We start from the raw sequence: 13,929 nt of genomic DNA on the forward strand, positions 1-13,929 counted from the left end.
GATTCCTAAAGCAGTCCCTTACATGGAGTTACCTCCTATAGTGTTTCCCTTACTAATATGCTATTTTTTTTTTTTTTCGAGACGGAGTCTTGCTCTGTTGCCCAGGCTGGAGTGCAGTGGCGCAATCTGGGCTCACTGCAACCTCCGCCTCCTGGATTCACACCATTCTCCTGCCTCAGCCTCCTGAGTGGCTGGGACTATAGGCACTCACCACCACGCCCAGCTAATTCTTTTGTATTTTTAGTAGAGACGGAGTTCCACTGTGTTAGCCAGGATGGTCTCGATCTCTTGACCTCGTGATCCGCCTGCCTCGGCCTCCCAAAGTGCTGGAATTACAGGCGTGAGCCACCGTGCCCGGCCCTGCTATGTTTTCTTTTGATCCATTTATTAACTCATTCATTCATTTGTTCATCCATCCATCCATCATCCATCCATCCATCTATTCATTCACTCATCCATCCACACATCTGTCCATCCATCCATCCATCCATCCATCCATCCATCCATCCATCCGTCCATCCAAACATCCATCCAAGGTTTAGTAAAGCCTGCCCTGTGCTGGCTGTTGGATTAGACTCTGGTCACAGACAAGGCCCTGTATCCTTGCAGTTTCTCTAACCTCATAGAGAAGGCAGGACACAGGGAAACAGACATAAAAGAGATGAGTTCTGTAAAAAATAAAGCAGCATAGTGTTCTGGGGAGAGAATGGAGATGCTGTTGTAATTGGGTGTCAAGAAAGGCCACAGAAATGCCACATTTTAGTAGAGATCTGAAGATGAGGAGTGAGCTGAAAGGGGGAAGAGCTTTCTGGGGAAGCCAAAAACTGCGGTGAAGACCCACAGGTGGGCCTTTGGTCAGTGGAAGAAACAGAAAGAAGGAAAGATGAGATTGAATGAGGGGATGAAGCTGGAGAGGCTGGTAGGGGTGGATCAGGTCACAGGGAGCCTGGAAAGCCACAGCAGGGAGCTTGCATTTTATCTGGACAGCCATGGGAGGCTGCTGGAGTGTTTTCAGCTGGAGAAAGAGGAGGAGAGGGAGGGAGGGAGAGAGAAACAGGGAGAGGGATTGAGAGAGAGAGGTAGAGAGAAAGGGAGAGGGAGAGAGAGAGAGAGATAAGGAAGGGGGGAGTGGGAGAGAGGAAGGGAGAAGCCTGGAGAGGGAGAGAGAAAGGGGAGAGAGAGAAGAGAGAAGGGGAGGGAAAAGGAGAAGGAGGGAGGGAGAGGGTGAGAGAGGGAGGTGGATGAGAGGGAGAGGGGAGAGAGGAACAGAGGAAGAGGGAGAGAGGTGGAGAGAGGGAGAGAGAAAGGGGAGAGAGAGAAGAGAGAAGGGGAGGGAAAAGGAGAAGGAGGGAGGGAGAGGGTGAGAGAGGGAGGTGGGTGAGAGGGAGAGGGGGAGAGAGGAACAGAGGAAGAGGGAGAGAGAGGTGGAGAGAGGGGAGAGAGAAAGGGGAGAGAGAGAAGAGAGAAGGGGAGGGAAAAGGAGAAGGAGGGAGGGAGAGGGTGAGAGAGGGAGGTGGGGTGAGAGGGAGAGGGGGAGAGAGGAACAGAGGAAGAGGGAGAGAGAGGTGGAGAGAGAGGAGAGAGAAGAGAGAAGGGGAGGGAAAAGGAGAAGGAGTGAGGGAGAGGGTGAGAGAGGGAGGTGGAGTGAGAGGGAGAAGGAAACAGAAGCGAGGAGGGAGAGGGAGGAGTTAGATATTTTTGTTTTGTTTTGTTTTTTGAGACAGGGTCTTACTCTGTCACCAAGGATGGAGTGCAGTGGCATGTTCACAGCTCACTGCAGCCTTGACCTCCCTGTCTCAAGCAATCCCCGCACCTCAGCCTCCTGAGTAGCTGGGACCACAGGCGTGTGCCACTATGCCCAGCTAATTTATTTTTATTTTAGAGACAGGGTCTTGCTGTGTTGCCTAGGCTGGTCTCAAACTCCTGGGCTCAAATGATCCTCCCACCTCAGCCTCCCAAAGTGCTGGGATTACAGATGTGAGCCACTGTGCCCCGCTAGATGTTTTAAAATAGTGTCTCTGGCTGCCATGTGAATTACTGGATGGGGGTGGGCAGGGGGAGGGGAAGCAGGGAGACTGGCCTGGAGGCTGATGAAGTTTCATCCCTGGGTGTCACATCTACTTTGGTCCTGGAAAGTCTGGAGCCGGTGGGGCAGGCTGGGTGGGGATGTGAGTGCTCCTTTTTCCTTACCAGAGTTGAGCAGCTTTTGGAAGTCATTATTATTTAACTATTTTCCAACCAAAAGGTCTTCAGTTTTCCAAAAGTGGAAATGAACTATTTGTATAAATTTAGTACAAAAAAAGAGTATTTTAAATAAGACTCACTCCAGCCTGTCTAGGACAGCCTCGCAGTATGCCATTGCCTGTGCCTGTGATTTCTGTGGCCCTGATCGTTTCCATCAATTGCTTGGTGTATTTCACTCTAGTGAAATACTCTCTGAGTCTTTCTCATCAACCCCTCTTAGGAACTTGCAGTCTTTTAATTCTTTGATCCTTGGAAATGTCCCTCTGTTCTACACTGAAACCATTCTGACGGCGCCTGAGATCATCCTTCATCCCAACACAAATGAGATCGACAAGATGTGCTTCCACTGTGTCCGGAATTGCGTGGAGATCACCAAGGTAAGAGCGGAAGTGCCTGCGTCCTTGGTCAGATGGTGTCTCAGGATGCCTCTGCCTCCCAAAGTGCTGGGACTATAGGCGTGAGCCACTGCCTGCAGCCCAAGGTGGAATTCTTGACTTCCTGCCTTGTGATTTGGTTGTCCCCCATTTTTCCCCACTTCAGGAAATGGCACCAACATCAAACCAATTGCTTGAGCCAGAAACTCATCCTTGTTTCTTCTTGTCTCACCCAGCCCTGCCCAGCCCATCAGCAAGTCCTCCAAACATACCTCCTATCTGTCCTCTTCTCTCCTGTCCCCCCAGTACCTTCCTATCCCAAGTGGCCATCACCCCTCTCCTGGACTGTTGCAGTGACGTTCCACCGATCCATTCTCCACCACAGGTGGTCAGAATTACCAGGTGCAGTGGCTCACGCCTGTTATCCTAGCACTTTGGGCGGCTGAGGTGGGAGGATTGCTTAAGCCCAGGAGTTCCAGACCAGCCTGTGCAACATGGTGAGACCCCCATCTCTACCAAAAGTAAAAGAAATTAGCTAGGCGTGGTGGTGCACAGCTGTGTTCCTAGCTACTTGGGAGGTTGAGGCAGAGGATTGCTTGAGCCCAGGAATTCAAGGGTACAGTGAGGTATGGTTGCACCACTGCACTCCAGCCTGGGCAACAGAGCAAGACCGTGTCTCTAAAACAACAACAACAACAACAACAACATATCATTTCGTGTCATCCCTGGTGTAAACTGCCCCCACCCACCCCATGACTTAATTACACTTAGAACATAATCCAAATATCTTTCTGCGGTCTGTGAGGCCCCGCCATGCTCTAGCCCCTGGCTGCCTTTCTGATCTCAGTCCTACGAGGATCTTGCTCCCTCATGCTGCAGCTTGACTGGCTGCCTGGTTGTGCCTCCAGCGGGCACCATGGATTCCTCTTGCAAGGATTTCCATAGCTGTTCCCTCACCTGGAACATTCTGCTCTCCCTTCTTGTCCTCTCTCTCCCGTCACCCCCATCCCATCTTCTTCCTACTGCGTACCACTCTCCGACCTTTTCTTATTTTTTCCCTTGCTTATTTATGTATTGATCCTATCAGGCCACTAGAATGTAAGATCCATGGGAATACAGACCTTGAGTGTTTTGTTCCCTTTAGAATCCCCAGCACCAAGAACATCTGGCACATAGTTGGTTCTCAGTAAATGTTTGTTGAATGAACATCTGCTGGCAGATAACCCGAAGTTTATGTCTTACCCCAAATTGGAAAATAGAGCCGTCTTTGTAGGTATGGGGCGCCACCCCCCAGCACACTGGCATCTTCCTCTTCATTTGGCTTGTTCAGCAAGTCAGACATGTTTCAGGCATTTTTAGGGGCATAAAAATAAGTATAGAAACCAGAAGAGGGAATTTCATTTCACTGTACTTAAAAATTGATGAATAAGGCCGGGTGCAGTGGATTACACCTGCAATCCCAGCACTTTGGGAGCCCGAGGCGGGCAGATCGTGAGGTCAGGAGATCGAGATCATCCTGGCTAACATGATGAAACCCCGTCTCTACTAAAAATACAAAAAAAAAAAAAAAAAAAGCCGGGCATGGTGGTGGGCGCCTGTGGTCCCAGCTGCTTGGGAGCCTGAGGCAGGAGAATGGCGTGAACCCGGGAGGCGGAGCTTGCAGTGAGCCGAGATCGCGCCACTGCACTCCAGCCTGGGCGACAGGGCGAGACTCTGTCTCAAAAAAAAAAAAAAAAAAAAAAAAAAAAATGAATAAACAGTACATGTTTTATAATCCATGCTAAGACATTTATTAAGCCTCTGTTACATAAATTCTCTTATAGGTGCTATATGTTATAGGTGCTGTGTTTCCTTTGTGAGGGAAACAGCAATTTTTAAGGGGTAAATAAATAGGAAAGTTGGCCTATAAAATATTATGAATATTAATCACAATATTCCATGCCAACTTAACTTTCCTCCTTACTAACAGATGGATTTGAGGCTCTTGGTGAAGCCTGTATTATTTTAGCTTCATAAGTTTTTTCTTTTAAATGAAAGTAATTTTTACTTATTCTCTTAGATAAGGTTAAAAATGTATTTCATTAAAAAGATCTTGGCAAATGAACATGCATGGCTAGGCCACTTAATATGGTTGAACTCTTTGATTTTCAGGATTCCTATTTCATGGCAAAAAATAATGAGCCAAAGTTTTAACTAGATCCTGAATTTTACCTCCTCTACTAAGTGGAAATGATAATACTATTCACCTTCTAGTGTGTGCTGTTGGGAGGATTAAATTATATAACACGTGTATATAGCTTAGTGCAGTGTTTGGCAATCAGTAGCTCTGAATAAATGTTAGCTATTAATATTAGTATTACTTTTTTTTTTTTGAGATGGAGTCTTGCTCTTTCGCCAGGCTGAAGTGCAGTGGTGTGATCTCGGCTCACTGCAACCTCTATCTCCCGGGTGTGAGTGATTCTCCTGCCTCAGCCTCCCGAGTAGCTGGGACTACAGGCATGTGCCATCACACCCAGATAATTTTTGTATTTTTATTTTATTTTATTTTTTTGAGATAGAGTCTCGCTCTTTCGCCCAGGCTGGAGTGCAGTGGCGCAATCTCGGCTCACTGCAAGCTCCGCCTTCCGGGTTCACGCCATTCTCCTGGCTCAGCCTCCGGAGTAGCTGGGACTATAGGCGCCTGCCACCACGCCCGGCTAATTTTTTGTATTTTTTTTAGTAGAGATGGGGTTTCACCATGTTAGCCAGGATGGTCTCAATCTCCTGACCTCGTGATCCGCCCGCCTCAGCCTCCCAAAGTGCTGGGATTACAGGCGTGAGCCACTGCGCCTGGCCTAATTTTTGTATTTTTAGTAGAGACAGGTTTTCACTATTTTGACCAGGATGGTTTCGATCTCTTGACATTGTTATCTGCCTGCCTCTGCCTCCCAAAGTGCTGAGATTACAGGTGCAAGCCAACGCGCCCCGCCTAGTGTTAGTATTACTATTATTAGTAATATTGGAAATAGAAGTATTAGGTCAGTGCAAAAGTAGCTGTGGTTTTTACCATTAAAAGTATTGGCAAAACTGCAACTACTTTTGCACCAACCTATAGTAGTTGTTATTCACATTTTACAGATGGTGAGCCTATTGTTCAGAGAAGTAATGTGTCACATACCCATGGTTTGCTGTTATGACTCACGCTTGATTAAAACAGAGCCTTAGGCGGGTGCAGTGGCTTACGCCTGTAATCCCAGTACTTTGGGAGGGGCCGAGGTGGGCAAATCACGAGATCAGGAGATCGAGACCATCCTGGCTAACACGGTGAAACCCCATCTCTACTAAAAATACCAAAAATTATCCGGGCGTGGGGTTGGGTGCCTATAGTCCCAGCTACTCGGGAGGCTGAGGCAGGAGAATGGTGTGAACCCAGGAGGCAGAGCTTGCAGTGAGCTGAGACTGCGCCACTGCACTCCAGCCTGGGCAACACAGCGAAACGCCGTCTCAGAAAAAACAACAAAACAAACAAAGAAACAAAAAACAGAGCCTTAACTCTACAGCAGGGAGATGTCAAATTAGCAGATTTGTTCTGGGACACTAAGCAGTCAGTTTGCCTGAATGTGTGTTTTTTCCTCTGTAAATACGGAAATAAAGTTTTTTTAATTCATCCATGGTGTAGTTGGCTTTTATTTCATAACAAGCCACTTCAAAACTTACTGGCTTAAAACAGTAATCATTTAGCTGTGGGTTCTGTGGGCTGAGTTCTGCTGAGCAGTTCTTCTGGTCTTGGCTGGGCTCACTCATGTGTCTAGCAGTTGATGACCTCAAGCACAGCTCTGATGGGTGGGGGCTGGGGTTCTCTTGTGTATGGCCTTTCGTAGTGTAGTAGACCAGCTCGAGCTGGTGGTTGCAAGGTTCTGAGAGCATGAGAGCAGAAGCTGCAGGGCTTTCTTGAATCCTTGGTTTGAATTTGTATAATACCATGTCCGCCCCTTTCCATTGGTCAAGTTAAGTCACAAGGCTCGCTCTGGAAGGGAAATAGGCTCCATCTCTTGATGAGAGGAACAAAAGATTATGGTAATTTTTGAATCTCAAATAATTTATTAATAATAAAGTGATTTTCCATTACTGGCAAGACTTATTACTGAATACTAATATGTACGTTGGAGGCAAAATAGATACTAAAATACTGTCTTTTCTCCTAATTCTTACTTTGCCAGCATTTTGTTCGTTGGATGAATGGCAGCTGCATAGAATGCCCCCCTCAGAAGGGGGAGGAAGAAGAAGTTGTTATAATAAACTTTTACAATGATATCTCTCTGAACCCTCAGATAATTGAACAAGCTGTTATGATCCCCCAAAATGTCCACAGGATTCTAATCAATCTTATGAAGTATCTACAAAAATGGAAGCGGTATCGACCTCTCTGGAAATTGGACAAAGCTATTGTGATGGAGAAATTTGCTGCCAAGAAACCTCCTTGTGTAGCATATGATGAAAAGTTGCAGTTCTATTCCAAGATAGCCTATGAGGTTATGCGCCACCCTCTAATTAAGGATGAGCATTGCATCAGACTTCAGCTCGGGCATCTGGCAAACACAGTGCAGGAAAATGCCAAGTCCTGGGTGATTTCGCTTGGAAAACTTCTCAATGAGTCAGCAAAAGAGGAGCTCTATAATCTCCATGAAGAGATGGAGGTACTCAATCGCTGTGTGTAATTGAAACTGCTTTTTGTGTAAGTTGGGTCTTCATTTGCGCCATTACTGTTTTTTCTGTGTTTGCTTAGTGTTCTTTGTACTTTCTGTTATAGCACCTGGCCGAAAACCTTAGGAAGATCCCCAATACCCTTGAAGATCTCAAGTTTGTCCTTGCAACAATTGCAGAAATTAGAAGTAAATCTCTAGTCATGGAACTAAGATATAGGGACGTCCAGGAGCGATACCGTACCATGGCAATGTATAACCTCTTTGTAAGTCAACTTGTGTTTTCTTATGCATTTAACAATTGGATTGACCACAATGACCCTTTTCAGAAATGCTTCTCAAGTATACTGCCATTGATTCGTTTTCAAATAAGTGACTTTAATACGTTGTAAATGTAAAGCAATGCCACAGTTACTTAGAATAATGAAAATATATTTTTCAATCTGTATGGCTCAAATGGATTGATCTGTAACTATACCATTTCCATTCTCCCTCTTCCTTTCTTCTTTTTTTGTGTTAATTTCCTTTAATAGATAAAGAGCTCTTGCAAAAATGATAAGAAGAGAGTGAAAGATTTAAGATGATGAAAGAAACCGGTGGAAGATAATTCAATTAGTTTTGCTTTGTTTAGGGTTGTTAAATTTGGCTTCTCAGGATCTTTCAGTCATGGATGAGTTTTAGGGGGTCTGGGTTCCCCCTGAAATTGTATGGAAGTTTTACGTACTGTACATTTTTCTGATGATGAAAGAAACTCAAATTTTTGGCCCAGGTCTACTGCGCAGCAAGGGCATTTGTGAGCTCCACATCCTAACCACTGGGCTGCAAGGGGCCTGGCGTTTGAAGCAGTCAAGCAACAGAAATGCTGAAGGACAAACTTCATGCAAATCCTGATTTATTCGTAGCAATTTGTTTCTCTTCTCTAGTTTGTATTTCTCCCTCAGCCAGGTAGATTTTTTTTTTTTTTTTTTTTTTGAGACGGAGTCTCACTCTGTCGCCCAGGCTGGAGTGCGGTGGCATGATCTCGGCTCACTGCAAGCTCTGCCTCCAGGTTCATGCTGTTCTCCTGCCTCAGCCTCTCAAGTAGCTGGGACTTCAGGCACCCGCCACCACACCTGCCTAATTTTGTTTGTATTTTTAGTAGAGACAGGGTTTCACTCTGTTAGCCAGGATGGTCTTGATCTCCTGACCCCGTGATCCACCCACCTTGGCCTCCCAAAGTGCTGGGATTACAGGCGTGAACCACGCGCCCGGCCTAGCCAGGTAGATTTTTGTCAGACTTTGCTTCCCTGGTTTACATCACAGAAATAATAGAAGAATCACTGTAACGAAGGATTTTGCACTAAGTGTGCAATGGGTCACACACACAAAATGAATCAGAATGTCAAATTCCAGCAACAACAAAAATAACAAAACAGCAACAATTGAGATTTTGATTGTGATCGCATTGATCCTGCAGCTTAATCTGTGCAAATGGACATCCCGTGGTAGTGAGTTTCCCCATCCATGAACATGTTCTCTCTCTATTTAGGTCTTTAATGTCTCCCTGTAAAGATTTATAATTTTCCCCATAGAGGCCTTACCTATTTTTTGCTAGATTTATTCCTAGGTACTTGATATTTTTAGATGCTCTTGTAATTGGTATGTTTAATTTTTATTTTAATTATTTTATTTTTTATTGTTACAGAGAAAGACAATTGATATTTGCATTCTACTTTTTTATGATCAGTAATTATTAATTTTAATAATTTATCCACAGAATACTTTGGATTTTCTAGGCACACCATTTTATAAACTGTGAATATTGACAGTTTCATTTCTTTTTAATTTTTAAATATTTTGTTTCTTTTTCTCACCTTCTGACTCTAGCTAGGAATTCCTGTACAAGGTCGGATGAAAGGGGAGGTAGGGGAAATCCGTGTCTTGTTCTTGATCTCAGAGGAAAAGCTTTTGGCACTGTATCATTAAATATGGTAATTGCTGTGTGGTTTATTAGATTCACTCTAATACAATAAGAGAAATATACAGTTGTGTATATTTAACACAATGGGGATATGTTCTGAGAATGTGTCAGTGGGCAATTCCATAATTGTGCAAACATCATGGAATGTACTTAAACAAATCTAGATAACATAGCTACTACACACCTAGGCCATATCGTAGAACCTATTGCTCCTAGGCTACAGTCCTGTCCAGCATGCACTGTACTGAATGCTATAAGCAATGTAATATAATAGTAAGTATTTGTGTATCTAAACATATCTAAACATAGAAAAGGTACAGTAAAAATACAATATTATAATCTTATGGGAATACTGTCATATATGCAATCCATTTTTGGCCCAAAACGTCATTTTGTTGCTCTTTGATCTTTGACAAAAGACCAATGACTGTCTTTGGTCATTGTCCCTGGTTCCTGACGCAAAGCTTCCAAAACACTTGTAATTTCCTGAGTGATAGGGGTCACAGGAACATCTTTTATTACAATATTGTTCTTTGTCCCTGGTTCCTGGCACACAGCTTCTCAAATCCTTGGACTCTGGAGTGATAAGAGTGTCTTTTGTATGCAAGTGAATTGACTGGTGGCTGGGAGCCCTAGACAGTTCAGCGTGGGGGCTGGTTGCCAGAAAGATCAAGGCATAAATTATTTAGAGGTTTGGAACTTTCAGGCGCCCATCCTCACCACCCTTGGGGAGGGAAGAGGGGCTGGAGATTGGAGATCAACAAAGGCCAGTGATCTAATCTGTCATGCCTGTATAATGAAACCTCCATGAACATCCCTAAATGATGGGATTTGGAGAGCTTCCAGGTTGTTGACCACACCAAGGTGCTGGGAGAGTGGTGTGCTCAGAGAAGGCAAGGAGGCTCTGTGCACCCCCCAACCCCATACCTTATCTTATGCATCTCTTTCATTTGGCTGTTCCTGAGTTGTGTCTTTTATAATAAATCAGTGATGGTAAGTAAAGTGTCCTTCTGGGTTCTGTGAGCCATTTCAGCAAATGGTCAAACGTGAAGGAGACATGTGTGGGGGAACCCCTGATTTTGTAGCCAGGTTGGACAGAAGTCTGTGTACCCTGGGCACCTAATACTTGCAACTGGCATCTGAAATGAGGGCAACCTTATGGAACTTATGCCTGCATTTCTATTGAGTATAGGCCTAGACCTGAAGTTGCTGGGTTATAGGAATCCACATGTGCAGCTTTACTAGATTCTGCTAGTTTTCCAAAGTGATGGCACCCCTTGACATCCACACGGCACGAATAAGGGTTTCAGTTGCTCCGTCTCCTTACAAACACTTAGTTTATTGATCTTTTGGAAACACCAACTTTGGTTTTTTTAATCCCTTCTATGTGTAGATATTATTCCATCATCTTCTGGCTTCTATTGTTTTGATGGATTAAAGTTGACTGTTAGTCTTTTTGTTGCTCCCTTTCAAGGTAGTCTAGTCTAACTAGTTTTGTTTTTTTTTGGTCTGCTTTTAAGATTTTTTTTTTCAGTCTTTGGTTTTCAGCAGTTGTAATACGATGTAACTAGGTTCTTTTGTTTTGTTTTGTTTTCTCCTGATTGAGATTTGTAGTCCATTCAGAATCTGCAGGCTGATGTCTTTACCTAGTTTTGGAAAATTAGTAGTTTTTGCCTTTTTTTTTTCCCTTCTGGGACTCCAATTCCACATATGTTGGACCTTTCTACAATACCCTGTACACTTTACATTCATTTCTGCCTTTTCTCTCTGTGGTTTATTCTAATACTTTGACCTAAACTTTAAGTTCATTAATTTTCTATTTATTTATGTCTGATCTGGTTTTCCTGGTTCCTTAAACAATCCTTTGAGCTCTTAATTTCAGGTGTTGTCATTATCCATCCTAGAATTTCCATTTTAAAAACAATTTCCTGTGCTCTACCAAAATTCTCAATTTTGTTTTTGTCTTTTGTTTCCTTTACTCTATTAAATGAAAATTATTTTAAATTGTGTGTCTTATAAGTCTCATGATCGTTTATGTTGTCTGTGAATCTCTTGGTTTTGTTTAAGTTCTTTCATGTCTTTATATGGCTGGCATTTCTAATTGAGTTCTTAACAGCATATGTGATAAATTGGAGAGAGAAGATTGGAGGCATTGGATGATGTTATATTTCATCAGAGGAGATTTATTTTTGCTTCTAACAGACACCACAACTGGGTACATTAGCATGATAAACTAACCGTATTCTAATCAGAGATTAAGTTGATTTGAAGCTGGGCTTTAGTTTATGAAGGGCTTATCTCCCTGTAATATCTCTATCTCTCTTTTTTTTTTTTTTTTTTTTGAGATGGAGTTTCACTCTTGTTGCCTAGACTGGAGTGCAATGGCACAATCTCGGCTCACTGCAACCTCCGCCTCCTGGGTTCAAGTGATTCTCTTGCCTTGGCCTCCTGAGTAGCTGGGATTACAGGCATGCGTCACCACCCCAGCTAATTTTGTATTTTTAGTAGATACAGCGTTTCTCCATGTTGGTCAGGCTGGCCTTGAACTCCTGACCTCAGGTGATCCGCCCGCCTCAGCCTCCCAAAGTGCTGGGATTACAGGCGCAAGCTGCCGCGCCCAGCCTCTATCTCTTAATTTTTAAAAATGATTTTATACTGATTTTATTTTAATTATAAAATTTGACTTTAATATTTATTTTTATTTTACTTTATTTTTTTGAGTCAGAGTCTTGCTCTGTCGCCCAGGTTGGAGTGCAGTGGTGTGATCTCGACTCACTGCAACCTCTGCCTCCCAGGTTCAAGTGATTCTGCCACCTCAGCCTCCTGAGTAGCTGGAACTACAGGTTCCTGCCACCACGCCTGGCTAATTTTTCTATTTTTAGTAGAGAATGGATTTCACCATGTTGTCCAGGCTGGTCTCGAACTCCTGACCTCAGGTGATCCACCTGCCTCGGCCTCCAAAAGTGCTGGGATTATAGGCGTGAGCCACCGTGCCCAGCCTAATATTTCTTTTTAAAATTTCTTTTTCTTTTTATATTTACAGAGATGCAGTCTCACTATGTTGCCCAGGCTGGTCTCAAACTCCTGAGCTCAAGGGATCCTCCTGCCTCAGCCCCCCAAAGTACTGGATTACAGGCATGAGCCATGTAATCCCAGTCTGGCCACGTCTGGCCTTAATATTTCAATCAGCTTTTGAGTTGGTTTGAATTACCTATAGCCTCCTGCTGCCACAAGCAGAAGTCTGTGGGAGGTAACTTTGACCATCAATTTCAATTCCAAATTGCTGATCATTTATTGTTTATTGTGTTTTTTGTTTCTCCTAATTAGCCTCCTGATGCAGAGAAAGAACTGGTTGATAAGATTGAGAGCATGTGGTCCAATCTGTTTAATGATTCAGTGAATGTGGAGCATGCTCTTGGGGACATAAAGAGAACTTTCACAGAGGTACCTTTTAAATTTCACTTCCTGAGTAAAGATATTGAAAAATGTATTTGGGCTAAACTAATGTAACCTCTTTTTTCTCAGATTACTCGAGGCGAAATAATGAACTACAGAGTTCAGATAGAGGAGTTTGCAAAGCGTTTTTACAGTGAAGGCCCTGGTTCTGTTGGTGATGATCTTGATAAAGGTAAGAATGTTCCCGTTGGTCTTACTGAGCGATCTGAGTGTCAAATGTTTGAGTATGTTTTGCTTAAGAATTTTATGGCAAGTGATTATTGTGCCGTGATTTAAATATTTATTTCTTCCTGAAATACTTTTTTCTTGGCTCATTTTAGTGGTCACATAAAAAAAAAAAAGCTAGATTAACGTGACTCATTGATTGTTGAGTGCCTGCTACCTGAAGGTGTTGAGAGAAGTGCCAAGGAGCAGCCTCTCCTCCTGCAGGGGATACAGAGGTTTCTGCCGCAGCTCAGAAATCTTAAACACCAGCAACTGCCTTTACAAATGCAGCGTCTTATCCATCCAACTGCCTCTCTAATGCCTGTTACATTTATTCTTTGGATTCAGATGCTTGTCCTCTGCCCTTCACATCACATAGGCTAAAATGGTGACAAGATAAAAATACTGAAATTCTGTTTTGTTTTTTTTTTAAACAGAGTCTCGCTCTGTCACCCAGACTGGAGTGCAGTGGCACAATCTCAACTCACTGCAACCTCCACCTCCTGGGTTCAAGTGATTCTCCTGCCTCAGCCTCCTGAGTAGCTGAGACTACAGGCGCGTGCCACCACACCTTGCTAATTTTTGTATTTTTAGTAGAAACGGGGTTTCACCATGTTGGCCAGGCTGGTCTTGAACTCCTGACCTCAAGTGATCCTCCCGCCTCAGCCTCCCAAAGTGCTGGGATTACAGGCCTGAGCCACTGAGCCGAGTCCTAAAATTCTTATTCTAAAGAGAATTTGGGAAATACCATGAGACAAACCAAAGACTGCTATGGCTTCCAAAGAAACGGGTGACGTTTATTTAAGGATGCTCAAAAAAGGCATCTGGGAAATGTGGCATTTGGGCAGATGATTGTGAGCAGGGATGTAGTGACGTAGAGTGGTAGTGGTCATTGGAATTGGGGGAGAAGCGTAGAACTGGGAAGTTAGAGTGGTAGGGGAGTTATCAGTAGGACGATGACGTTCTCAAGGGGGCGGCAAAGGATGGTGATGTTAACCACAACATAGAC

At 43.8% G+C, this 13,929-nt stretch overlaps 1 protein-coding gene across 2 annotated transcripts in view; it reads left to right on the plus strand.

Annotated features, from left to right (window-relative positions):
• DNAH10 (dynein axonemal heavy chain 10) overlaps positions 1 to 13,929 on the plus strand; it is a 172,208-nt gene that overhangs the window by 42,617 nt on the left and 115,662 nt on the right. For both annotated transcript variants that reach the window (XM_030821624.1, XM_003276237.3), the window contains 5 exons: positions 2,465 to 2,621; positions 6,818 to 7,294; positions 7,408 to 7,566; positions 12,588 to 12,704; positions 12,786 to 12,888. In XM_030821624.1, the coding sequence (XP_030677484.1) occupies positions 2,465 to 2,621; positions 6,818 to 7,294; positions 7,408 to 7,566; positions 12,588 to 12,704; positions 12,786 to 12,888 (1,013 nt within the window). The remainder of the gene's footprint in view (positions 1 to 2,464; positions 2,622 to 6,817; positions 7,295 to 7,407; positions 7,567 to 12,587; positions 12,705 to 12,785; positions 12,889 to 13,929) is intronic.

This window comes from Nomascus leucogenys, chromosome 10 (genome assembly GCF_006542625.1).
Source record: "Nomascus leucogenys isolate Asia chromosome 10, Asia_NLE_v1, whole genome shotgun sequence".
Classification (NCBI taxonomy): Eukaryota; Metazoa; Chordata; class Mammalia; order Primates; family Hylobatidae; genus Nomascus; species Nomascus leucogenys.